Source organism: Aquarana catesbeiana, linkage group LG05 (genome assembly GCF_042186555.1).
Source record: "Aquarana catesbeiana isolate 2022-GZ linkage group LG05, ASM4218655v1, whole genome shotgun sequence".
NCBI lineage: Eukaryota > Metazoa > Chordata > Amphibia > Anura > Ranidae > Aquarana > Aquarana catesbeiana.
In genome coordinates, this window is record NC_133328.1 from 174,563,446 (window position 1) to 174,590,502 (window position 27,057).

The window sequence follows — 27,057 nt, forward strand, 5'->3', positions numbered from 1 at the left end:
ATTTTTTCTCACTTCCTACTTTGGCTATGAGACAGGACATGATAGAAAATCTCCCCAATAGGACACAGATGGCAGAACTGACAGGGTATTAAAGCCCTCCCTTACCCTATCCAACATGGAAAAATTGTTTTGCCTATAGTTCTACTTTAAAATGGTTGTAAACCCCGGACATGAAATATGAACAAAGCATATCCCTCTATAATGTGTACTTGTTGCAGTTAGGAGCTCTAAGTGTCATTTCTGTCTGCTGCTTTGTTCCTCTGCTATCTGCATGAGTCACTTCTGACAAGTTTTCCTGACACCAAAAGAAAAATGATGGCAGGGGAGGGAGCATTAGCAGATTGACAGACTCAGCTCTGTTCATGTGTGCTGTTAGAAGTGTAATTTCAACTCTCCCTCCCCCTTTTTTCTGAACTCTCAGACAAGCTGTATAATTTCTGTACTTTGAATGGCTGTAGTGAAGAGAATAATGCAGATAAAGAGGTAAAACTTATGTAGGAGAGTTTGGTTCATCTCTGTGTATCACCTGAGGCCAGTCACTTTATTGGTTATATGTAAGGGTTTTCAGGCACTTAGGTAGTAAGGTAAAATAAATCTGGCTTTAGAACCACTTTAAGGTGAGGACATTAACTGCATGGAGTTTGCATATGTTCCCTTTGCCTATAAAGAGGGGTGGGCTCCCCCCAGACAAACCTGCCCTTAATCTATCCACTGCTATATATGCTCCAACTAGGAGACTCTCGAAACTTTAGGGTTAGGATCGTAGTATACAGAGGAGCCTTGGTGAGGCACTATGGCTTCCGCATATATTTGCATATGTGTGCAGACTAAACCCTGAATTGTGAATTGTTAGGTCATTTTGGTTGTTTTGCAGGCTAGCTGGTAAGTGTGCTGGAAAATTTTTGTGATATGTGCTGCCCTTCCATGTGCACCTTACTGCAAAGGCCAGTTGTAGATTGGGCTGATTGCCACTTGTTTGTACAGTTTGCATATTCTTCCTGTGCTTATGTGAGTTTCCCCTGGGTATTCCAGTTTCCAAGTACACCTCAAAGAACAGCTGGTAGGTTAATTATATCCTTTCTAACGTGGACCTAATATGTGAGTTGTGAACTCCTGGAGGGCAGGGACTGATGTGAATGTACAATATATGTAAAGCACTGCATAAATTGTTAGCATTATATAGTTACCTGTAATAATTAATAATAATAAACCTTCCCCAAGAAAACATCTTAACTTTGTAACTGGACATCAAATCAAAACAATGTGTCCCCCAGTGGAAAAAAAGAATTAAAGTACAAAAAAATTCCTTACCCATACCTGATAACATTCTTCTATGTTCAGGTGCACAAGTCAGGTATGTATATTTGCACACAATGGTAAGAATTTTGCTTTAACATAAGGCTCTTTTCACACTAGCTGACTCCAAAGTTGCAAGATTTTCAGTGCAACTTTGGTGTCCAGCTTTGATATGACCTTGAGGTGACTTTGATAAGACTTCTACACTCTCTGGCATTGAAGTCATGTCAAAGTAGTGTAGAAACCTTTTCTGATGTTATAGTGTCAATGGGAACGACTCTCATAGAGATACATGCGATAGATGCGACTTTGGGTCTCAGAAAGGTAAGTAAGTGTGAAAGAAGCCTTAACTTGGTTGTAAAGGCATTCTATATAAAGGCATTCTGTGCATTAAGATAAAAAAAATTCTGCATGTAGCAACCCCTCTCAGCCCCCCTAATACTTACCTGAGGTCCATCTCTATCCAGCAATGTGCACGAGTGCCTCAGTCGTCTGGGTCTCTCCCTCCTTACTGGCTGAGACACAGCAGCAGCGCCATTGGCTCCCGCTGCTGTCAATCAAAATCAGTCAGCCAATCAGGAGAGAGAGGGTACGGGACCAAACCACGACTCCGTGTCTGAATGGACACACGGAGCTGCAGCTCCGCTTGCTGTGGGGGCACTCGACAGGAGGGAGGAGCCAGGAGCACCGAAGAGGGACCAGAGAAGAGGAGGATCTGGGCTGCTCTGTGCAAAACCATTCCACAGAGCAGGTAAGTGAAGAAAATAAAATGAGACTTTAATATCACTTTAAGGAACTTTTATACTTGTGATTTGTTGTGACTTGTTATTTCTTGATGAGCGTGTAAGAGGACCTGATCACAGAAGTGTTTAAAGTGAATTAAGTATTAAAGTATAACTAAATGCAAAACTTTTTGTTTAGTTTTGGATGGTGGCGATGGATGGAACCTCACAGGTTGTTATTGCAACCTCTCCCCTGTTAGGGAGGTTCATCCTCTATATTTGTCCTGTCCAACATTATCATTGAAAGTTAAAGTAAAGAAAATCCCAAATTTTGGGCTGTACCCAGAATGGTATGCACATAGTTGTTCTTGTGTGAAAAGTGGGCTGTAATCCTAAGTGGCTGTATGTGTTCTTTATTTGTTAGGAATGCCAGCCTATGAGGATCTGATGAGCATTTATAGCCGGCGTCGGGTTGTGGATTCGCCAGTGCATGACTGGAATTTTTTTCTAGCACTTAACTTCTTTAAGCTTGCTGGAATAGTACAGGTAACAAAGATCTCTAGAATGACTCACTTTATCTCATATGTGTTTTAAGGTAAGACATTTTTAGAAGGGTAAGGGCCCATTCAAACACGCCCGCATCGTACAACACGAGCGCACTGGCGCGGGACATGAAGGGTGGTGCTACACGTTGTTAAAAAGCCCTGCACTGTTTTCTCTCTTTTTAATTTTTCCCTTTTTTTAAAATGTAACAAAATGATGCTGTAATAGATGACGTGACGTGCCATGCATTGCACTGATAAGAAAAATCTGAAATATCCAGAACCTCCCCTTGACGAGGCCATTGTTGTTACTTTGCTTAACCCACACCAAACTCCATACACTCTACTAGGCATTTAACTTAGGCGCAGGCCTTACTTATGCATAAACCCCCCCCCTCTCCCTTTTTTTCTGCCCTCCCTTCACCTCCCCTTTTCGGTATAGCTTTTTTTTCCACCTCTGATTCTACTCCCCTTATCCCAATGACCTCTCCTTTCCCAAATCCCACTAGCATTCCATGGTTAGATGTAAACATGATAATATATAACCTGTGTAACGCATAATATTTAAATGTTGTTATTGTCACCCAGCTGACATTCTGTATTCTTTATTTCTACTGTATCAATACATTTTTGTTTGGGGAAAAAAAATTCAGCCATGCTGCATTTGTAGTGCACACCAAAGCAATGTTATGTTGGGAACAGGGCACATAAAAAACAATTGCTTTCTATTGCTTCCTACGTAACCCTGCATTAAAGCCTTCTTTTGTTCTATGCAAAACTTCTAGCCTCACTGGACTCACTGGCCCCCCTCACTACACAGATAATCAGGCCCCGACCCCTTCAACCTTGGCAAACAGATGATATTAGAAGTCTGAAAAAGCATAGTCGTGCTCATGAGCGCCTGTGGCGTAAGACTAAGTCTCAGAAAGATTTCAACCAATAAATCTGCCCTCCAAAAATACAATTCCAGCCTCCTCACTGCCAAGCAGACCTATTTTATCACTCTCATTAGCAACTTATCATTGCGTCCCCGTCAACTCTTCTCTACCTTCAACTCCCTACTTTCGCCAACTCACTCACTGCCCAGGAGATCGCCAATCACTTTAAACAGAAGATTGATACAATTCGTGAGGAGATCTCTACTGTTCAGATACCCTCCACGCTTTACACTTCATGCCCGCAGGTACAATCATTACTTCCCTTTTTCAACCCCACCACTATAGTCGAGGTTGCTAAACTATTTGCTAACATCCACCTTACCACCTGCCCTCTGGATCCTGTTCCCTCGCAAATGCTACGTTCACCCTATGGCTTTATGCTACACTCTCTAACCCACATCTTCAATCTCTCCCTCTCTTCTGGCATCTTCCACAACTCTCTAAAACATGCACTTGTCGGACCCATACTTAAAAAGTCCTCATTGGACCCATCCAATCTTAGCAACTTACACCCCATCTCCTTGCTCCCCTTCTTATCCAAACTCCTTGAATGTCTTGTCTACAACCGACTGAGCGTCTACCTTGCTGATAATAGCCTTCTTGATCCCCTTCAGTCTGGATTTCGTCCTCAACACTCCACAGAAACTGCTCTCCTAAAACTTCCTAAAACTAACAAATGATCTACTAACGACAAAAAACAATCGACACTATTCTGTACTCCTACTCCTGGACCTCTCTGCTGTCTTTGATATGGTTGACCACCCCCTCCTCCTCTAAAAACTCCATGCCTTTGGTCTCCGTGACTGTACTCTTTACTGGTTCTCTTCCTACTTATCCAACCGCACTTTTAGCATTTCTTACAACTCTACTTCCTCCTCTCCTCTTCCTTTCTCTGTTAGGGTCCCCCAAGGTTCTGTTCTTGGACCTCTCCTATTTTCAATCTACACCTCCTCCCTGGGTCAGCTGATATTCTCCCATGGCTTCCAATACCACCTCTACGCTGACAACACCGAAATCTATTTCTCTACCCCTCAGCTCACTCCCTCTGTCTCCTCTTGTATCACTAATTTACTATCAGATATATCAGTCTGGATGTCACACCACTTCCTCAAACTCAATCTATCCAAAACCGAACTTATAATTTTTCCTCCCACATATGCCCCTTTCCCTTCCCCTGATCTCTCTGTCAAAATTGATGGCACAACTATAAACCCATCCTCGCATGCCAGGGTTCTAGGTGTAGTCCTGGACTCTGAACTCCTTTAAGCACCACGTCCAATCGCTGTCCAAATCTTGCCACCTCAACCTCCGCAACATCTCCAAAATATGCCCCTTTCTAACCAATGACACAACAAAGCTCTTAATTCACTCGCTGGTCATCTCTCGCCTCGAATACTGCAACTCCCTTCTCATTGGCTTACCTCTACATAGTCTAGCACCTCTTCAATCCATCATGAATGCTGCTGCCAGACTTATCCACCTTAAAAATCGCTCTGTCTCTGTCAATCCCTCCACTGGCTTCCGCTCACCCAACAAATTAAATTCAAAATACTAACAACTACTTACAAAGCCATCCACAATTTAGCCCCCAGCTACATCACTAGCCTAGTCTCTAAATACCAACCTACTCGTTCTCTTCTTTCCTCTCAAGACCTTCTGCTCTCTAGCTCCCTCTTCACCTCCTCCCATGCTCGCCTCCAGGACTTTTCCAAAGCCTCTCCAATCCTATGGAATGCCTTACCCAAATCTGTCCACTTATCTCCTACTCTATTAGCTTTTAGACGATCCCTGAAAACCCTTCTCTTCAAAGAAGCCTTCCCTACCCACACCTAACAACCGTATTTTCATTTTCTCCATCAGCTCATCCCCCACAGTTATTACCTTTTGTTCCAATTGACCCTCCCTTCTAGATTGTAAGTTCTAACGAGCAGGGCCCTGATAATAATAATAATATGCAAATCAAGGCATTGGACATGGTGGAAACGAGCCCTGAAACGGAATCACTCATGCAATTGTTTCTGAATTGCCATGGTCAGTGGATTCCAAAATCTGCTTGTGGGAATTATGTCATGTAGAGATGAGTGATAAAAAAAAAAGTTAAAGGATTGTTGAAAAGGAATAATGTATATTGGCAAGTTAAAAACAACTGTAATATATGGCTTTGCCTTTGTTGACATTTTGCCAAGTAAAGTTTTATCTTCTTGTTGGAATCAGTATATCCAGAGTTATAGTGAGCTGAAAATATATGCCAGTCTTGACTTTTCCTCTTAAAAGTTGGCCTGACTTTTCCCCTTCTTAGCCTCCTTATTGCTCTTTTAATGTGACAAGAGACCTCATTGACAGATAGGGAGGCGGAAGGGTCTGGGTCAGGTTGGATTTTACATAACAAGTCCAAATTTTGCATATTACTTCACCATCCTACATCTCTGGATCTTGCAGTTTTCAGTAAAAGTAAACTACGTTTAGCTTGCTCGGGTTTACTTTATTCAGATAACTTCTTCACGAAAACAGGTATTTATGTCTTTAGCTTTCAACATAACTGTTTTGTTATGTAGGGGATTCATGCAAGATTTCTTCTTGGGAATTCCAGTGGGGAGAATGCCAGCATCTTTGCTGATATGGTTAAACCTCTGGCTGAAAATGGACTCAGATTAGCTAAACGGTAAGATTCCTACTTGCATTACAATATGCCAGAATAGTATTTAAAGCATTTAAAAGGCAAATTATTAAATTAAAATAATAAAACATCCAAAAAAAAAAAATGAAAGAATAACTCGAGCTTGATGTCACAGTCACCAATGAGACTGCAGCAACTTCTACTTGAATACAAGATAATGTATAAACCATATAAACCCAAAAGGTGCTCTATCTCTTTAAATCATCTCAAAAAGTGACGTTGTGCAATAAATACAAAATTCATATATATGCACAGTGCTTTTTTACAATATATATTGAAATTCATGCATAATAAAAATTCCTCAAACATAAAGTGCTGCTTTGTGCAATGATTCAAAAATCATACAGTATATTATAAAGTGCATCGTGCATGTAAAATAATAGAAAATAAATTTCATAAAATGCAAAACTAATCACTGTCCATAAATAAATATATGTGGGGTGGAGTCCATCCACTGCAAAAATTATGAGGTAGACCAATGTCGTGATTTCTACTTTAAGTTGCACCTCCTTTGTGAATGATCACCACCACCCATGCAGAGCTCTTACCAAAGAGTCAACCTCCAAATCATAGGAGGTTAACCAATCTTATGTATCCAGCAATCTTTAGCCAACAGTCTGCACCTCCACTGGATGGAAATGCCTAGGGCAGAGCTGTTCATGACACCATTGTGAATGCTGCTGTCCCTGTGAGTAGAGGGAGAGGGAAGAGAAGAGATGCAGCCGGGCACAGCACTGGATCGATTAAGGACTCGGGTAAGTATTTAAGGAGGTGGAGAGCATAGCAAGTTGTAAAATCTTTTTTTTTTACCTTAATGCAGGGAATGCGTTAAGGTGAAAAAACGTTTTATCATTAGTATCACTTTCATTTGTAGAACTGGCCATAGATGTTTTGTTTTTGTTTTGATAAGCCAAAAAAAACAAACATCCCCCCACATTTGAGGTGAATGCGAGTATCCTTTCTGCTGTGTCATTGTATTCTGAATGCGGGACTTACAGAATACACTGATCAGCGCTGCAGCCATTTGGGTGCGGTGCTGATCAAACACAGGTTTTCCAGCAGTCCCGCTCTAGAGAAGTTGATCACTAGGTAGACTCCTCTTGGACGGGAGCAGCCTTAGATGGATCAAGATTTGGTCAGTCCATGTTGAGACAGCTGAATTTTGATCTATCTATATCCAGCTTAATAAGTACTCAAGAGTGCACAAGATATAGGACTTATTTATGGCCGAAGCTTGGAGCAAAGGTAGAGAAGAGTGGAGACAGAAACAGCAGTTTACTGTCACAAATTTGTGACCAAGTTGCACAGCAAAAAAACTCACTTTCATTCCTTTGGGCAGAGTACAAGATAAAGCCTGAACTGTAATCAAATTTGAATCAGACTTTAGATAGAATTATATTTACAAATTGAATCACATGTATTTGGTGAATTAGGATTAAAATCAATTGGCCTGCACATGAGCCATAGGACTTCTTCAATCTGTAGAGAACCAGGTAACATGTGAGCCTATGCAATAAAGAATTAGCATTTGAATGATTCTCTGCAAACTAGTCGAATCTGCAAACATATAATTGTCCATTCAAAAAATAATAGGTGATTCACAGAAAATCACTGACCCCAAAACAAGCCAGAACAAAACCAAAAATTTGGATGACTCTGTTTTGGGCCAGTGGCCAGAAAGTATTGAAACCACTGGATCAGAATGACAGCCAGACAACCTGCATTTTTTGTAGAAAGGTAAGTAATGGTTGGATGCATGCTTTTCTAAACAAATGTTTCCTTTATTTCTTTGTCAAAGTTAAGATGTTGTGTTATGTAAAATATGGTGAGATAAAGCACACACTCCCCCATACTTTTCCTTGAAGAGCCCCACAAGCTGAACAAGAGAAATCTATTGATTCCCCCCATCCACGCTAAACAGCATGGGTGGAGGAATCTTCCCTGCCGGTGATTGTATTCTGCACTTGTGGATGTCAGGCTACCAGAACAGTGGCTGCATCTAATTATATGCAGCTGCTGTTCAGCCAACAATTTTCTCCCTGACTCCTTTGATCTTTAGGAATGTCAGGCAGTAGGGTGCTGACAGGACCACCCCTGGCTCAAATTTTGTCTGGTTTATCAAGAACTATCCAAAATCCATTTTGTGCATTGCCTAACCTTAATGAATATAGGGGAGGATGGCACAGGAACTTTAACTATTAAAGTGACTGTAAAGGTTTGTTTATTTATTTATTTATTTTAATAACAAACATGCTTATACTTAACTCCACTGTGCGTGATTTTGCACAAAGTGGCCCCAATTCTTCTCTTCTGGGGTCCCCCACAGCGCTCCTGGCTCCTCCTCTTCTCAAGTGCCCCATGGAGAGCCACTCTCTCTGGTGGCACTTGTGCGGGCGCGCTCCCGAGTCCCATTGCTGCGTCCATTGACACAGACAGCAGGACTCGGCCCCGCCCCCAGCTCCTCTGTCACTGGATTTGATTGACAGCAGTGGGAGCCAATGGCTCCCGCTGCTATGATTCTATCCAATGAGGACCCGAGACAGCAGTTGGAGCTGCTGTGCTCATCCCCGTCACTGGAAAGACCGGGTTCAGGTACTGTAAGTAAAAGGGGGGCTCTGGGGGGCAGCTGCACCACCAAAGGTTTTTTACGTGTTCGTTACAATAATATTGCTCTGAATTTATGTGTTGCTACTATTAATAATAAAATTATTATTATTATTAATAATAATAATAATAATAATAACATCAGAAATCTTACTGAATTTCAATTGAGGAACTGATTTTTAGCATTTTCTGATTTGGTTTATTTAAACATTGTCCATTTTGTTGATGTTGACTATTGGTTTTAATTTCAGAGAAAACACTATAGAAGAGTTATCTGTATCCCCTGGTGAACTGTTCTTGCTTAGTGCCAAAGGTCAGAAGGTTCTGCAGCAAGTGAAACATTTTATGAAAAAACATATTTTTCCAGCACAAGAGGTAGGTGCTCCTCGGAGAAGTCAGTTTATTTTATTTCAATCATGCTTATTATTTTCCATAATTTTTTTGGTCATTAAACAGTAAAGAACTGTTGGATTGGAAATACTGTATATTTATAACTGTAGCCATTGGCACTGTTCTCTGTGCAGTTCCATACACAGTTAACACAGATAATATGAAGGTAAATCCCCTTTTAGACAGTTGTCTCTGGAACAGTTGTCCCTGTGACAGTGGACTGATAGGGAGGTGACTCTCTCCAGCAGAGACACCAACACTGATAAAAACATGACTGGGGTTCTAATTCCTCATCACTTTATCCAAAACAAACCAGAACATTTTTAGACACACTTTAATGAGAGATCTCCCTTTTAAACAACAGGAAAACACTGTGTAAACACTGCATAATCTTGAAGTTAACAGATGCTATATCTACAAAGGAAGCCATAGTTGTCACTCATGCTGAACTACAAACATATCTCCTTCTTGATTACATAGAGGGTGGATTCATAGTACACAAGGCAGATAAGTTTGTTTTAAGCTTTCCAGTTTATCCACAGGAAGCGAAAAGGACAATATATTTATTGCAAGATCAACAGTTATTTTCTGGACTTGCTAAAAATGTTCTTAGCCTACAGAAAATTAAAAACTAATGCAGTCAAATCTAAGGACTGGGAAGCTAAATTATATTAATTTTTTGTTTTTGTATTTACTCTTTCACTAGCAGCCAAGGTAGTACTTTGTACTGTGGCTGTGATAACTGTATGTGCACTATATTGTATTTATGTACTGAGCATTGTCTTTCGTGTTTTCCCTTAAAAGAGTCCAAAGGGAACGCAAAAGAGTATTTGTGAGATCAGGCATTGATGTTGGATGAGAAGACATGGCATACAACCAGCATTCCCTTCATCCCAAAAGTGTTCAGTAGGGTTGAGGTTAGGGTTGTGTTCAGTAGGGTTGAGGTTAGGGTTGTTTTCAGCGGAGTTGAGGTTAGGGTCGTGTTCAGTAGGGTTGAGGTTAGGGTCATGTTGTAAGCCACTCATGTTTCTCCACACCAAGCTCAACCAAACCATGTCTTTTTTGAGCTAGCTTTGTGCGCAAGGGCACAATCATTCTGGAGCGTAAAAGGATGTTCCCTAATCTATTGCACAGCCCAAAATTTTAAACAAGCCCAAAATTGTTTAAAATGTCTTTATATGCCATAGCATTACCAGTACCTCTTCACTGGAAACACCTGACTTCAAAAACTTGGAGGGTGTCCACTTATTTTTAGCTATATAGTATAGGTGTGATAGTTGTCCGCAAACTTTTGGCTTTATATTGTATTTTAGGTTGCCTTGGCCCATAAGATGTATGTATGTACATGTTTATCGCTTTCTTTTTATTTAGCAAACTGAATTGATTTTTCCACTTTAGGAGTTTTTGGAGTATTATTTTAAAAATGAAAACTCTCCTCTGAGATGGAAGAAGCCTCCCATCTTGGAAAAGCTCAAGGTACATCACCACTTATTGTTTTATATTGTAGCTTTACACATTGCAGACCTGCGTGTTTTGGTACTACACTATTGTTTGGTTAGAAGTCTGATTCTTTTAAAGTGATTGCAATTCCTTAATTATTTTTTTAAAAATAACAAATATGTTGTACTTATCTGTTTTGTGCAACAGTCTTGCACAGAGCAGCCCTGATCCTTATCTTCTCAGGTCCCCTACCCTGACATTCTCCCACTGCCGAGTGCCCACCATAGCAATTTGCTTGCTATGGGGGCACTCGTGTTGGCTCCTTCTGAGCCTGCTTTGTGTGTCAATACACACACTTAGCGTGTCTCGGCCCCGCCCCCCGCTCCCTCCTCACTGGCTGTGATTGACAGCAGCAGTACATCTATATTGTACATTCACATCAGAAAAAGTTTAACCACTTGACCTCTTTATTGACCTCTTAATTTTCAGGCCATTTCTCAATTTTCAGTGCTGTGATAGTTTGACAATTACTCACTCATGCAACATTGTTTCATTGTGAATATTATAGCATTTTACAGGTAGAGCTTTTTTGTGTGTGTATTTAATAATCACTGGGTTTTTATGTTTTACTATGAAAAGGGAAAAAAGACCAAAAAAAAGGAGGTGAAGATGTTAATGTGTTCTGCCAGTGGGGAGCCTTCCTAGCCAGCAGAATACAATGATCAATGTTGCTATAGCTGGTAGCACTGATCGTTCGGAAAAACCCAACAGACTGGTTGTATACAAGTCAATCATTTTTAACACCTTTAAGTAGGAGTCCTTAGGTTTGCTTTAATGTATGCAAATGCAAAACTTTGCACCTAGATTATGAAGTGCCTTACAAAATGCTTGAAAAACACTTGATTTTCACGTCTGTTGGGCCAACAATGCATAATTCTGTTCCTATACTACAAGTCACATGTACAGATGCACCAAAAAAGGTATAAATCGCCTGGCTGCGCTCAAGCTAAGTGAGAACAGCAGAAAACAAAGAAAGTTCCTGTTCAATTTTAGGTTCATTGTAATGCATTCGTTGGTAGCCCATTAAAATGAATAGGCTGCCTTAAAGTGGTTGTAAAGTCTTTTTTTTACATTAAAATAATTAAACAGATTTATATTTACCTGTTCTGTGCAGTGGTATTGCACAGAGCAGCTCCAAACCTCCCCTTCTGGGGTCCCCCGCCAGCAATGTCTGCTCCTCCTCTGCTGTGTCTGCCCCCACAACAAGCAGCTTGCTATGAAGCCAGACGTGCAGGCCTGCTCCCGAGCTGGGCTGCGTGTGTGTCCATAGACACACAAAGTGCAGGTCAGCCCTGGCCCGCGCTCCCTCTTCATTAGTTTTAATTGACAGCAGCAGGAGCCAATGGCTCCTACTGCAATGAGCAAAGCCTGTGAGAGCAGGAAGAGAGAAAAAGAAGACCTGCAGTTGGGCACAGCACTGGATGGATACAGGACTCAGGTAAGTGTTGGGGGAGGGGGGAACAGAAAACTGAAGTTTATTTATTTATTTTTTTACCTTAAAGTGATACTAAACATACAATGTTTAATTCCCATGATCCTCTTTATTTATATATAAAGATCTTGGTTTTGTATTTAATTTTAGATAAAAAAATCATTTGAGTACCTTATTTAATCATTTGTATTCAGGTCTTTCCTGTTCTCAGGGAAAGATCTAAGGGAGGAGTTTCTAGCATTCTGCTGATGTATGCTCCACAGCAGCAGAGCATGTCTGGATTATAAATCTTTGTCTGCACAGCACTGATTGGTGCTGTGCTGGTCACATGATATAGAAAAAAAGGGCTCTCAGAACAGAGGATTTAAAAAAATAGAAACAAAGTGTTTTAAAGCTTGATACAAATCTATATTTCAGAGCAAATGTTTATTATTTTCTTGCAATAACATGGTGTAGATGGAGTTTAACAACTTGCTGACCGCCCACAGCACGTTTACTGCGAGCAGCCAGCATGGGCAGGCTAAATCACATGCTTGTATATGATTCAGCCTGTTCCGGGTTGGGCTCCCGCAACTGCTGTGTCCACAATGTTAACAAAGCTGTTATGAATAGACTGTATACATACAGTGGGGATCGAAAGTTTGGGCACCCCAGGTAAAAATGTGTATTAATGTGCATAACAAAGCCAAGGAAAGATGGAAAAATCTCCAAATGGCATCAAATTACAGATTAGACATTCTTATAATATGTCAAAAAAAGTTAGATTTTATTTCCATCATTTACACTTTCAAAATTACAGAAAACAAAAAACTGGCGTCTGCAAAAGTTTGGGCACCCTGCAGAATTTATAGCATGCACTGCCCCCTTTGCAAAGCTGAGACCTGCCAGTGTCATGGATTGTTCTCAATCATCGTCTGGGAAGACCAGGTGATGTCAGTCTCAAAGATTTTAAATGGCCAGACTCATCTGACCTTGCCCCAACAATTAGCACCATGGGTTCTTCTAAGCAGTTGTCTAGAAAACTGAAACTGAAAATAGTTGACGCTCACAAAGCTGGAGAAGCTATAAGAAGATAGCAAAGCGTTTTCAGATGTCAATATCCTGTGTTCAGAATGTAATTAAGAAATGGCAGTCATCAGGAACAGTGGAAGTTAAAGCAAGATCTGGAAGACCAAGAAAAATATCAGACAGAAAAGCTCGCAGGATTGTGAGAAAAGCAATTCAAAACCCACGTTTGACTGCACGATCCCTCCAGAAAGATCTGGCAGACACTGGAGTTGTGGTACACTATTCCACTATAAAGAGATACTTGTACAAATATGGTCTTCATGGAAGAGTCATCAGAAGAAAACCTCTTCTACGTCCTCACCACAAAAATCAGCGTTTGAACTTTTCAAATGAACATATAGACAAGCCTATAGCATTTTGGAAACAAGTTCTGTGGACCGATGAGGTTAAAATATAACTTTTTGGCTGGAATGAGCAAAGGTACATTTGGAGAAGAAAGGGCACAGAATTTAATGAAAAGAACCTCTTCCAACTGTTAAGCATGTGGGTGGATCAATCATGCTTTGGGGTTGTATTGCAGCCAGTGGCACAGGGAACATTTCACGAGTAGAAGGAAAAAATAGGATTTTTTAAAACGGCTTACCTGTAAAATCCTTTTCTTTCGAAGGACATCACGGGACACAGAGCCACAGTAATTACTGATGGGTTATGTAGGTATCACTGGTGATTGGACACTGGCACACCCTATCAGGAAGTTAAACCCCCTCTATAATCCCTCCCCCTTGCAGGGATACCTCAGTTTTGTAGCCAAGCAATATAGTGTATTAGAAGAGGGGCGGGACCTCTGTGTCCCGTGATGTCCTTCGAAAGAAAAGGATTTTACAGGTAAGCTGTTTTAAAAAATCCTATTTTCTTTCTCGAACATCATGGGACACAGAGCCACAGTAATTACTGATGGGATGTCCCAGAGCAATGCTACCTGAGGGGGGGGGAACCACGACCAAGTAGGGTGCAATCAGACCTGAGGACCCTGTACCGCTGCCTGCAGCACACTACGCCCAAAGGTGATATCCTCATGCCTTCTCACATCCACCTGATAGAATCTGGTGAATGTATGAACTGAAGACCAGGTTGCGGCCTTGCAGATTTGAGCCATAGAGGCCTGGTGATGCACTGCCCAAGAAGCACCAATAGCCCTTGTGGAATGTGCCCTGATCTGAAACGGAGGAATCTTCTGTTTCAAACCGTAAGCTTGAATGATCAACTGTCGAATCCATTTAGAAATGGTAGCTTTTGACGCTGCCTGTCCTCTATTGGGACCCTCTGGCAGCACAAACAAAACATCCGTCTTGCGGATCTGAGCAGTTGCCCCTAGATAGGCCTTAACTGCTCTTACTACATCCAACGAATGTAGAGATCTCTCTTCTGGGGAACAGGGATCTGGGAAAAAAGGAAGGCAGAACAATGTCTTGGTTTAAATGAAAATCAGAAACCACCTTCGGTAAAAAACTAGGATGAGGGCGTAGTACCACTCTATCCTTGTGTATAATCAAATAAGGCTCCTTACAGGAAAGAGCTGCTAATTCTGATACTCTTCTAGCAGAAGAGATGGCCACCAGAAAAATTTATTTCCTTGTCAACAAGACCAAAGGAATCTGACTTATTGGTTCAAAAGGCCGTTTCTGTAACACAGCCAGGACCAAATTCAAGTCCCAGGGGTTTAGGGGCGCTTTAACCGGAGGATTAAGACGCATCACCCCCTGCATAAAGTTTCGGACCAAAGAATGCGAAGCAAGTGGCCGCTGAAATAATACTGATAAAGCAGAGACCTGGCCCTTGATGGTACTCAAGGCCAGCTTCATCTCTAATCCCATCTGTAGAAAATCAAGGATTCTACCTATGACATATTTCCTGGGATGCCAACCTCTGGATTCACACCAGGTTATATAAGCCTTCCAGACTCTATGATAAATCATCCTGGAAGCTGGCTTCCTTGCATTAATCAAGGTAGATATGACAGGACCTGAGAGCCCACGACTCTTCAGAACGTGGGTCTCAATAGCCAAACCGTCAAATTTAGCGTTTGTAAGGCAGAATGGAACACTGGACCTTGAGATAACAGGTCTGGGCGTTCCGGTAGTGTCCACGGGGAACCTACCGTCATCCTTACTATTTCTGCATACCAAGTCCTTCTGGGCCAAGCGGGGGCCACCAGAAGTACCGACTTCCTTTCCTGCCTGATCCTGCGAAGGAGTCGTGGCAGTAGCAGAATAGGCGGGAATGCGTAAATCAGTGAGAACCGATGCCACGGAATCACCAACGTATCCGTCCCGCATGCAAGAGGATCTTTTGTCCTTGCCACAAAACTGTCTATCTTTTTGTTGAATCGGGATGCAAAGAGATCTACATCTGGAACCCCCCATCTTTGGCATATGGCCCAAAAGACGTCGGGATGCAGAGACCATTCCCCTGGAAGTAACTGCTGGCGACTTAGATAGTCCGCCTGCCAATTCTCTATTCCCGGGATGAAAACTGCCGATATGCATGGCACATGCATCTCTGCCCAGACTAAGATCTGGTTCACCTCTTTTTGAGCAGCTCGGCTCCGGGTGCCTCCCTGATGATTGACATAAGTCACTGCTGTGGCATTGTCGGACTGGATCCTGACCGGACAACCCTGTAGCCTGATAGTCCAGGCCTTTAGAGCTAGATGTATCGCCCGGATCTCCAGAATGTTGATGGGTAAGGTCCTCTCTGTCTTGGACCATACCCCTTGGACCGCAGCCTGTTCCAGAACTGCTCCCCAACCTGACAGACTGGCATATGTTGTTACCACCGTCCAGGTAACCGGTAGAAAGGATTTCCCCTTCTGCAGGTTTTCGGGTATGAGCCACCAATTGAGGCTCTGACGCACCACATGCGACAGGTGCATCGGAAAGTCTAATGCCTGAACCTTCTTGTTCCAGGTCAACAGAATACTGTGTTGCAGCATTCTTGAGTGAAACTGAGCATAGGGAACTGCTTCGAATGAAGACACCATTTTCCCTAGTAGCCTCATACAAAGGCGGACTGAGGGACCCTTCTTGGTCCTTACTGTCAGAATCAGCTCTCTCAAAGCAGTGATCTTTGCCTGGGGTAGAAATATTTTCTCCTGGCTTGTATCTATAATCAGACCTAAATACTCCAGTCTTTTTACTGGTTTTAGGAAAGACTTTTCTAAGTTGAGGATCCAACCCAGGTGTTCTAGATACCTGACCGTGGTCCTCAAGTTTCCATTCAAAGAGGCTACCGACCGGTCTATCAAGAGCAGGTCGTCTAGGTATGCTATGACAGCTATACCCTGAGCCCTTAATCTGGCCAGAGGAGGAGCCAAGATCTTTGTGAACACTAGAGGTGCAGTGGCTATCCCGAAAGGCAGAGCCACAAACTGGAAATGGCGCCCTCCTACCTCGAAGCGCAGAAACTTCTGATGAGCAGGAAAAATGGGCACATGCAGATATGCATCTCTGATGTCTATTGATGCCAGAAATTCTCCTCCCTGCAGGGTGGGAACTACTGTTCGAATCGGTTCAGATCCCTTAAGTCCAAAATGGGCCTGACATCCCCATTTGGCTTTTGGACCGTAAAAAGGTTGGAATAGAAGCCCAATCCCTGGTCCTTTGCGGGAACTATCATAATGACCTCCTGCGACAAAAGTCGCTCTAACGCTAGAAGGAGCGACTGCTTCTTCTCTGGGTCTCTGGGAACATTTGATCTGAGGAACCGAGGAGAAGGGAATTCCTGAAACTCCAGCTTGTACCCTAAGGTTACCGTGGAGATTACCCATCTGTCCTGGAAGTCCTCATGCCAGAGCTCTGAGAACTGTCGCAGTCTTCCCCCCACTCGAGTGAGCGGGGGCGCCCCCTCATGCAGAGGTCTTAGTGTTTTGCCTAGTAGGCTTCTTTCCCCAGGACTTCTTTTGTCCCTGGGGTTGACTCTTGTCTCTGGACCCCGATGGAGGCGGCCGTCGAGACTGCCTGGAGGCTGAAGCCCCCGGCGCTGGGGAAAGAGTCCGTTTGAAAGAGGGACGCTTACTCTTCTTCTTGACAGGCAAGAGAGTGCTTTTCCCACAAGAGATTCTCTTGATATAGTTATCCAAGTCCTCTCCAAACAACCTTGCACCACGAAATGGAAACCCAGCCAGTAGCTTCTTACATGGTGCTTCGGCTGACCAATTTTTCAACCATAGGATTCTACGTATATGCACCAACCCCAGTGAAAGACGGGAGGTTTGCACGATAGAATCTCTAATGGCATCAACCACAAAGCATAAGGCCGCTGGAAGGTTAGCAAACCCCTGGGCCTGCTGTTCAGGTAATACTTTGATGACCTGCTTAACATGGTCTCTTACGTATTGACAGACTCCAATCGCTGCTACTGCAGGTTGGGCCACTGATCCTGCTAAGGAGAAAACATCCTTCAATAGGGATTCCATCCTTTTATCTACAGGATCCCTGAGCATCTGAGCATTGTCTACAGGACAAGTCAGGCTATTATTTACGGAGGAAATGGCGGCATCAATAGCCGGTATTCCCCACATTTTAATAAACTTTTCTTCCATCGGATAAAGTGTTGAAAACTTTCTCGGCGGAAAAAAACGTTTGTCTGGGTGATCCCACTCAGAATAAATGAGCTTTTCAAGTAAAGTACGAACAGGAAAAGCATGTGCTGCTTGGAAAGGTTTCAGTGACCCCAAAGCAGAAGAGGATTCTTTAGCAGTTTCAGGTATGGGCAACTTAAATGTGGAGCGGACCAATCCAGTGAGGATCTGCACTAAGACTTTCTCCTCTTGGGAAGTCGCAGAGGGTCCCTCTCCACCTGATTCCCCCGAAGAGGAATCATCCGTCCCATCCTGAACCTCTGAAAGGGATTCATCTCCTTTATCCCAGGGCTCCTCTGTCTGAGGGTCTTGGGGAACAGAGGAAAGCCTTCTTCCACTGAGTGAAGACGTAATCACGGCCATTAATCTTTCCTCTAGACCATTAATGGTTGAGGAAAAAACCTCTTGTGTAATATATACAGGGGCTGAAGTGCCAGAGGCAGGTGTAGCCCCTGACCCCGATGGCTCTCCCCGGCTAGCCGTCCCTGGCCCATCTTTAGGGGTGGAGGATGCTGCCGACAGGGGGCCCTCAGAACCTGAACGAGATCCCCTAGTGTCTCTGGTTCCTGGGGTGCTTGAACCTCTTCTACCCATAGTGCAAAGCAACAAGGTGTGAGGTATACAAATGAACACTGCCCGCTGAGCGATGTAGTCTGGCTAAAAGCCTTGCTACCCAATGCTCAGTCTGGTGTTACTTCAGTAAATGCTGCCTAGGAGAATGCCTGTGTCCCACCTTACATGCGACCGTCAGCTCTGTGTCTCTCAGAAGGCTGAGTGCACCTGTACAGAGTGCCTTTAATAGCCTGCAGCTGGCCTGAGTGGGAGTCTAAGCACTCTGTGCTGACGTCCCGCCCCCTCCTCTACCGCCCCCCCCCTCGAGTTTTGAAAAAAACGAGCGCTTCCCGCACTGCCGACTCTCCTGTCATGCTTCTGGAGAAAGGCTGGGGATGGGGGGGGGGGGAGGCTGGTAACAAGATCTGCCTGAACGGCTATCTTCAGAGATGGTGGCCATTAGGCCGCAGAGCCTGGGTGGTATAACCACTTTCTAGACCCCTGTGGCCCCTCTCTAGCCTGGGGGGGAACATTCAAACATGAGAAATCCCCCCTTCCACCTTACCTGTTTGCAGCCTGCTTGAGACGCTGGGACATAATCAGCGATTACCACACCTGAGACAGACAGTCAGCATGTGCAGGTTTGTGCTCTTGGCAGCCCCCGGTGGTCACAATAGGCATAGCATGCATTTACCTTAAAGGAGAAAAGCCACTAGAACTCAAAAATTCTGTGGAATCTCCTCTTACCTTATCCAGCTGCAGGGTGCTGTTTACACAGACCCAATCTTCACCTCTCACGGTGGGCTCCGTTTGAAAAAACCGTCAGAGACTGGGGCCCCCTACGAATAGGGGGATCCAACAGTTCTGGGACCGTAAAGCACCTCGCCAGATATTAGGAAGTTTAAAGCCATTTTCTGATCTGCGGGGTCCAGCTCTCTAAAAAGAGAAGCATTACGGGTAAAACCTCGTTTCTTCGGACACGAGGCCCGGGTACCATTCAATTCGGCCATGAAAAGACACTTTGAATGGATCCGGTTCGCCTGGCTTGCCCCAGTATAGGATCTTAGGATATTCCCTTTGGAGCTCAGCACAGGACATCTTTACACGTCCATCACCTAAGACACTGGCGTAAAAACTGAGGTATCCCTGCAAGGGGGAGGGATTATATAGGGGGTTGAACTTCCTGATAGGGTGTGCCAGTGTCCAATCACCAGTGATACCTATATAACCCATCAGTAATTGCTGTGGCTCTGTGTCCCGTGATGTTCGAGAAAGAAATGGATTCAATAAAATTTCAGCAAATTTTGGATGGTAACTTGATGCCATCTGTGAAAAAGCTGAAGTTAAAGAGAGGATGGCTTCTACAAATGGATAATGATCCTAAACACACCTCAAAATCCACGGGGGATTACATCAAGAGGAGTAAACTGAAGGTTTTGCCATGGCCTTCACAATCTCCTGACCTCAACATTATTGAAAATCTATGGATAGACCTTAAAAGAGCAGTGCGTGACAGACAGCCCAGAAATCCCAAAGAACTGGAAGACCTTTGTAAGGAAGAATAGGCATAGATACCTCAAACAAGAATTGAAAGACTCTTGGCTGGCTACAAAAAGCGTTTACAAGCTATGATACTTGCCAAAGGGGGCAGTACAAGATATTAACTCTGCAGGGTGCCCAAACTTTTGCAGACGCCATTTTTTTGTTTTCTGTAATTTTGAAAGTGTAAATGATGGAAACAAAATCTAACTTTTTTTGACATATAAGAATGTCTAATCTGTAATTTGATGCCATTTGGATATTTTTCCATCTTTCCTTGGCTTCGTTATGCACATTAATACCTGGGGTGCCCAAACTTTCAATCCCCACTGTAACAGCTGTGTTTCCTGCATAGTGATGCTGTGATTGGCCCACAGCTGTCACATTGTAACTGGGCCAATCACAGCACCCTGTACCATGTGATTAGCTGTAGCCCATCACAGATCACTAGTAATCATAGCTGTCATGAATGACAGTTGAAAACATTGCTGTTATAATGATCATTATTTAACAGCAATCAAGGTAGGAAAAAAAATCCCTGATCCCCCCCCCCCAGAATAGTATAAAGTTACTATGGTTACAACTAATCTAATGAGAGCATGCAAAAAAGTAGTAAAAAAATATATACTAATGAAATAAAATGTTAAAAAAAGTTTAAAAAATTGAAAAACATTTTTTATTTTTTTAATCATACTGTCACCAGTCAGTATCCCTGATCACCCCCCGTTCCCCGTCCCCTGTCCCCCGTACCCCCTCAAATATGATGATGCCGCGTTACACTGGTGACAGTATGTAAAAAAAAAATGTGAAAAAGAAATGATTTAATTTCTTAATTTTTCCAAAAATTTGCAGCTTCAGAAAACTCGCTATGCCTCTTACTAAATACCTCAGACTGTCTACTTTCTAAAAAAAAAGGGTAATTTGGGGGTATTTGTACTGTCCTGGCATTTTAGGCCCTCAAGAAATGAGATAGTCCATCAGTACATCAGGATTGGTCAGTTTTCAAATATATGCCATCGTTTGTAGACGCTATAACTTTTAAACCAATTAATATACACTTATTGGATTTTTTTTTACCAAAGGTATGTAGCAGAATACATTTTGGGCTAAATTTATGAAGACATTAGATTTTATTGGATATGTACATAACAGAAAATAGAAAATATTGTTTTTTGTTTTTTTGTTTTTTGTTTTTTTGAATCAGTGGTGATCAAATACCACCCAAAGAATGCTCTATGTGTATGAAAAAAATGCTATAAATTTAATTTGGGTACAGTGTTGCATATCAATGCAGGTGCCAGTTAAAGGAGCATAGTGCTGAATAGCAGAAAATGACCTGGTCATGAAGGGGGTAAAACCTTCTAGAGTTCGGGTGGTTAAGTTGACTGACCACAACTTTTACTTTGCCCCTGTGTCACGCCCCTCCAGCCTGTGTCAGTGGTGTGTATGTGCTGGGACTAGTAGGGAGGTGAACCCTCCATAAATCGCCATTTAATATTTCACCCCCATAGTGTTTAGCAATACAAGGGCATGAAGGGGGGGAGTGTCTTTTACCACTGTGTATACAACCACATGTGTGACTTTACAGTCATGTGGGTTACACAGATAAGAAAATGAACAGCTTAGAAGGAAACTGAAACCGGAGCATGCTCTCTACATGTGACAATGGTCAGTCTGTACAGTCTCAGGCTGTAGTGGGGACAAAGACAAGGAGGGAGGGACTGTGAACAGCAGGATCAGCATGATTTTTTGCAATCTACAAAAAACAAACGCTCTAGTGGCAAAGTGAGTATGCTCATAATGTGTTATAGCATGTATTGGCAGTTTATAATGATTTGGGTTTAATGACACTTTAATGCAGAGAATGAATTGAGGTAAAAGACCTTTAGGCTGCTTTCACACTGAGGCACTTTGCAGGCACTAAAGTGCTAAAAATAGCGCCTGCAAAGCTCCCTGAAAGAGCCGTTCAATGCACTCTAATGTGAAAGCCCCGAGGGCTTTCACACTGGAGCCGTGCGCTTGCAGGGTGGTCAAAAAAGTCCTGCAAGCCGCACCTTTGGATTGCTGTAGGAGCGGTGTATTTACCGCTCCTAAAGCGCCCTTTCCCATTGAAAACAATGGGACAGCGCTGCAAACCCGCCAGAAAAACCGCCCCACTAGTGGCCTAATAGCGCCTCTAAAATGACGGTAAAGCGGTGCTATATTTAGCGCTGCTGTACCGTCAGCGCCCACACGCCTCAGTGTGAAAGTACCCTTAGTGTTTAGAACCACTTTAGCGCAAAACACATTATGGTGTGACATAATGCACATTAATGCACAGTATACAGCCACACAGGTGTGAAGGGCGCTGATGGATTGTGGTCATATTTCAGTCTTATTCTGTTTGTTACAACATATAGTTAGGTCCATATATATTTGGACACAGGCACAATTTTCATACTTTTGGCTCTGTATGCCACCAGAATACAATTAAAACAAAACAATCCAAATTAACTTAAAATGCAGACTTTCAGCTTTAGTTCAAGGGGTTGAACATAAATATCAAATACAAATTTTTGGGACTGTGACCCTTTTTATACACAGTCTCCCCCATTTTCAGGGGCTCAAATGTAATTGGACAAATGAATATAATCATACATTTTTTTTTTATTGTTAACATTTTGTTGAGAATCCTTTACTGGCAATGACTGGCTGCAGTCTCGAACCAATGGACATTACCAAAGACTAGGTTTCCTCCTTTCTGATGCTTTTCCAGGCTCTAACTGCAGCTGTCTTCAGTGGTTCTTTGTTTGTGGGTCTTTCTGCCTGTAGTTTTGTCTTCAGCAAGTGAAATGCAAGCTCAGTTGGACTGAGATCAGGTGATTGACTCGGCCATTGCAGAATATTTCACTTCTTTTTCTTCAAAACCTCCTGGGTTGTTTCTGCAGTGTGTTTTGAATCATTGTCCATCTGTACTGTGAAGCACCGTCCAATCAACTTTGCTGCATTTCGCTGAATCTGGGCTGACAGTATATCTCTAAACACTGCAGAATTCATCTGGCTGCTTCTGTCTTCTCTTTTATCATCATTAAACACCAATGACCCAGTGCCACTGGAAGCCATGCATGCCCATGCCATTACACTGCCTCCACCATGTTTTACAGATGACGACGTGTGCTTTGGATCATGAGCTGTTCCAAGCCTTCTCCACACTTTTTTCTTCCCGTGATTCTGGTACAGATTAATCTTAGTTTCATCTGTCCAAAAATGCTTTTACAGAACTGGTCTGGCTTTTTTAGATGTTTTTTGGCAAAGTCTAATCTGGCTTTTGTATTCTTTAGGCTTATGAAAGGTTTGCACCTTGTGGTGAACCCTCTGTATTTGCTCTCGTGAAGTCTTCTCTTGATGCTAGACTGACAATGATACGCCCACCTCCTGGAGAGTGTCCTTCACTTGTCTGGATGTTGTGAATGGGTTTTTTTTTACCACTTTACCATAAAGAGGATCCTGTGTTCATCCACCACTGTTGTCTTCCATGGACGCCCAGGCTTTTTTATGTTACTGAGCTCACCAGTGCGTTTTTCTTTGTTTAGAATGTACCAAACTGTTCATTTGGCCACTCCCAATGTTGCTGCTATCTCTCTACTGGATTTGTTTTTGAAGCCTTATGCCCCGTACACACGGTCGGATTTTCCGACGGAAAATGTTTGATAGGACCTTGTTGTCGGAAATTCCGACCGTGTGTAGGCTCCATCACACATTTTCCATCGGATTTTCCGACACACACAAAGTTTGAGAGCTTGCTATAAAATTTTCTGACAACAAAATCCGTTGTCGGAATTTCCGATCGTGTGTACACAAAACCTACGCACAAAGTGCCACGCATGCTCAGAATGAATAAAGAGATTAAAGCTATTGGCTACTGCCCCGTTTATAGTCCCAACGTACGTGTTTTACGTCACAGCTTTCAGAATGATCGGATTTTCCGACAACTTTGTGTGACCATGTGTATGCAAGACAAGTTTGAGCCAACATCCGTCGGAAAAAATCCTTGTCCTTGCATCCTTGTTATGCAGCTTTATGCCAGTAACAGATACCTAATACCAATAAAAATTGTCTTTATTCTGCTTCTAGGTATTGGCTAAATCTGAAGGCTTGTGGAACCTGTTCCTTCCATCTGTAAGTGGTCTAAGCCAGACTGACTATGCCTTTATTGCCGAGGAATCTGGAAAATGTTTCTTTGCCCCAGAAGTTTTTAACTGCCAAGCACCAGGTAATCATTATAACAGTATATTGCTGCAGTAATTGCCTTTATTCTAATGTAAAACATATATGACAGACTGTAAATTGTTAATTATACCTTTTACACTTTTTTTTATATCTGTAGATATGCTATGCACGGTATTTCCCCTTACATTTAGTACACTTAATTTTTTTAAAGGCTGACAAATAGACAACAAAAAAAAAACAATATTTTAGACAATTACAGTATTAAACGGCAGCACACTGTCACCTTCAGCCTAAAGCACAGTTTGCTAAATGAAGCTCTTTGCTTGTATGTGATCCTTATGTCATTGCTAACTTAGTGCTTACATGCTTGGGAATGACTCTAATTGGTTCCCAATCTTTAGTTGGGAGTAAAGCTTTCTTTTTTTTGCAGTGCTAAGTAAATGTTTATATCCTGCATATTATTACAGCTGTGTGAACTCACTCATTACATGAGACTGGTGATATTAAAGTGTTACTAAACCCACAACAGTAAAATCAGTCTGTATATGCAGTAAAGCATACTTGTTATACTCACTGTGGAACCTAGGGGGTTAATCCTCTGCATTGTGTAAAAAGGCTGTTTGATCCTGTATTCTCTGACCCTCCCCTTCTTCCACAATCCCCATTCCATCTCCTGATAGAACAGAGCCTTGGGGGCATTCTGCACATGCTCAGTTTGGTGTGTATTGCTAGAGAGTTTTTTTCTTTGGGACAGTGCATGTGATCGGCACAGGCCAATCAGCACTGTCCAGACAGAGGGTTAGGAATCATGCAGCCTCATAGGACAGTCAGAGGAGAATGAAAACTCTCCTAAAAGCTCTAACCAGAGCTCAGCCAGGCACTGATAGAAGTCACAAGACTGCTATATACTGCTGATAAAAAAAAATGCATTACTATGTTCTGTGTGCTGTGGGAGACCAGATAAGGTGAATGCAGGGTCCTGGACTTAGTAACACTTTAGGGTCAAGTTGTGATACTTTTTCTGTTAGTATGTGGATAAGTAATTTGTTCCTTCAATGATTTCAGAATTTTGTATCGTAAATGATTACAATTGTCATCTACAGATACAGGCAACATGGAGGTGCTTCACATGTACGGTACTGAGGAGCAGAAGAAGCAGTGGCTGGAACCTCTTCTTGCTGGAGAAATTCAGTCTTGTTTCTGCATGACAGGTATGAGCGTTTTAGACCAGGTTGTGCTAAAGGATGGTCTCCTCTGCTCATCAAATGAAGTAACTACTTCTCTATAGATGCTTGCAAAAAGAGGAATGAGTCTTTTTCATGTATATGTCACATTTCTTTTTTTCACTGACACTGATGGACAAGCAACTTTATTAAAATATTTCTTATTCTAAGCTAGCTGATATGTATGGATGCACTCACTAGTTGCCCAGGGCATGTCTGAATTATTGGTATTGGACAGTAAGAGTAAGCACTAAATGTATTTGAAATGGCTGGATGAATCCTGTGATCTAGGAAATTTTTTTTATAGAGCCTAAAGTTAAAGTGTTTGTAACCATAGAAAAAAAATGGATCCTGTTCCTTTAAAGCATGTTATACAGCACAGTGTTTGTGCTGTGTCATTTGGCCCTTTCTAACGCCTGAAATTCCTGGCTGATCCTGCCTGGTTGTGCCCCCCCCCTGTAAACTGACCACAGTTTGTCATGGCTGCTGAGCCCTAACACCGTGTTCAGTTTACAGTACGTGCCTCCATCACCTGCTGTCTCTCCTCTGTCCTCTCTCCCCTCCACCCCTCCTGTCAGCTACTGACAGTGCCCACCCTCCCCTCCTGCTGCTCAAATAACTTTGTAAAGTACATACAATCCCCTCTGTTAGAAAATGTTCTATGCTCCAGTGTATGTTCTTTGTAAAAAAAATATGCCAATTTCTTCCTGATTTCATAGCACCACTCAGTGCTCACGTGACTTCTCACTGTTCTCCACCCCTCCTCATGACTGACGTCAGCAGGGGATTCTCAGCCCCTCCCGCTGTAGCTGTCACATTGGGAGAGGCAGCAGTGAGCAGTCAGGTGAACGCCAAGCGGCACTATGAAATGAGGTCAAAATCTGCATATTTTTTACAAAGAACATACACTGCAGCATAGAACGTTTTCTAACAGAGGGGATTGTATATACTTTACAAAGTGGCTTTACAACCACTTGATCTTGGCAGTAAAAATGTTTGGTCAGCCTATTAGATCCAATTCTCCTCCCTCGTAAATATCGCTGTACGATGGACCAGTGTCCTTTTTCAACAATACAGCCGTGGCCAAAAGTTTTGAGAATTACGCAAATATTAATTTTCACAAAGTCTGCTGCTTCAGTGTTTTTAGATAATTTTGTCAGATGTTCCTATGATATACCGAAGTATAATTACAAGCATTTCATAAATGTCAAAGGCTTTTATTGACAAATACATTAAAGTGACTGTAAGGGTTCGTTTTTTTTTTTTAAAATAACAAACATATCACACTTACCTCCACTGTGCAGCTCATTTTGCACAGAGTAGCCCCGAACCTGCTCTTCTGGGGTCCCCCGGCGGCTCTCGTGGCTCCTCCCCACATCAGATAACCCCCTAGGAGAAGCGCTTCCCCGAAGGGGTTACCATACGGGTGCGCTCCCGAGTCCAGCATTCGGCATCCATAGCCGCCGAATGTATGACTCGGCCCTGCCCCCTGGCGCCCACATCATTGGATTTGATTGACAGCAGTGGGAGCCAATGGCTGCGCTGCTATCAATCTATCCAATCAAGAGCCGAGAACCCGGGCAGAGAGACAGTGCGTCCCAGGTGGGTCAAGTTCCAGGGCTCAGGTAAGTAAAACGGGCTGGGGGGCCGGTCACTGCCAGGTGTTTTTTCACCTTAATGCATTAAGGTGAAAAAACACAAAGGTTTACAACCCCTTTAAGTTTATGCAAACAGTCAATATTTGCAGTATTGACCCTTCTTTTTCAAGACCTCTGCAATTCGCCCT

At 42.7% G+C, this 27,057-nt stretch overlaps 1 protein-coding gene across 2 annotated transcripts in view; it reads left to right on the forward strand.

Moving 5' to 3' along the window:
- The window catches only part of ACAD11 (acyl-CoA dehydrogenase family member 11), a 219,130-nt gene that overhangs the window by 35,897 nt on the left and 156,176 nt on the right, over positions 1 to 27,057 (forward strand). For both annotated transcript variants that reach the window (XM_073630360.1, XM_073630361.1), the window contains exons 7-12: positions 2,443 to 2,564; positions 6,054 to 6,160; positions 9,031 to 9,154; positions 10,568 to 10,645; positions 23,953 to 24,091; positions 25,152 to 25,259. In XM_073630360.1, coding sequence (XP_073486461.1) covers positions 2,443 to 2,564; positions 6,054 to 6,160; positions 9,031 to 9,154; positions 10,568 to 10,645; positions 23,953 to 24,091; positions 25,152 to 25,259 — 678 coding nt within the window. The remainder of the gene's footprint in view (positions 1 to 2,442; positions 2,565 to 6,053; positions 6,161 to 9,030; positions 9,155 to 10,567; positions 10,646 to 23,952; positions 24,092 to 25,151; positions 25,260 to 27,057) is intronic.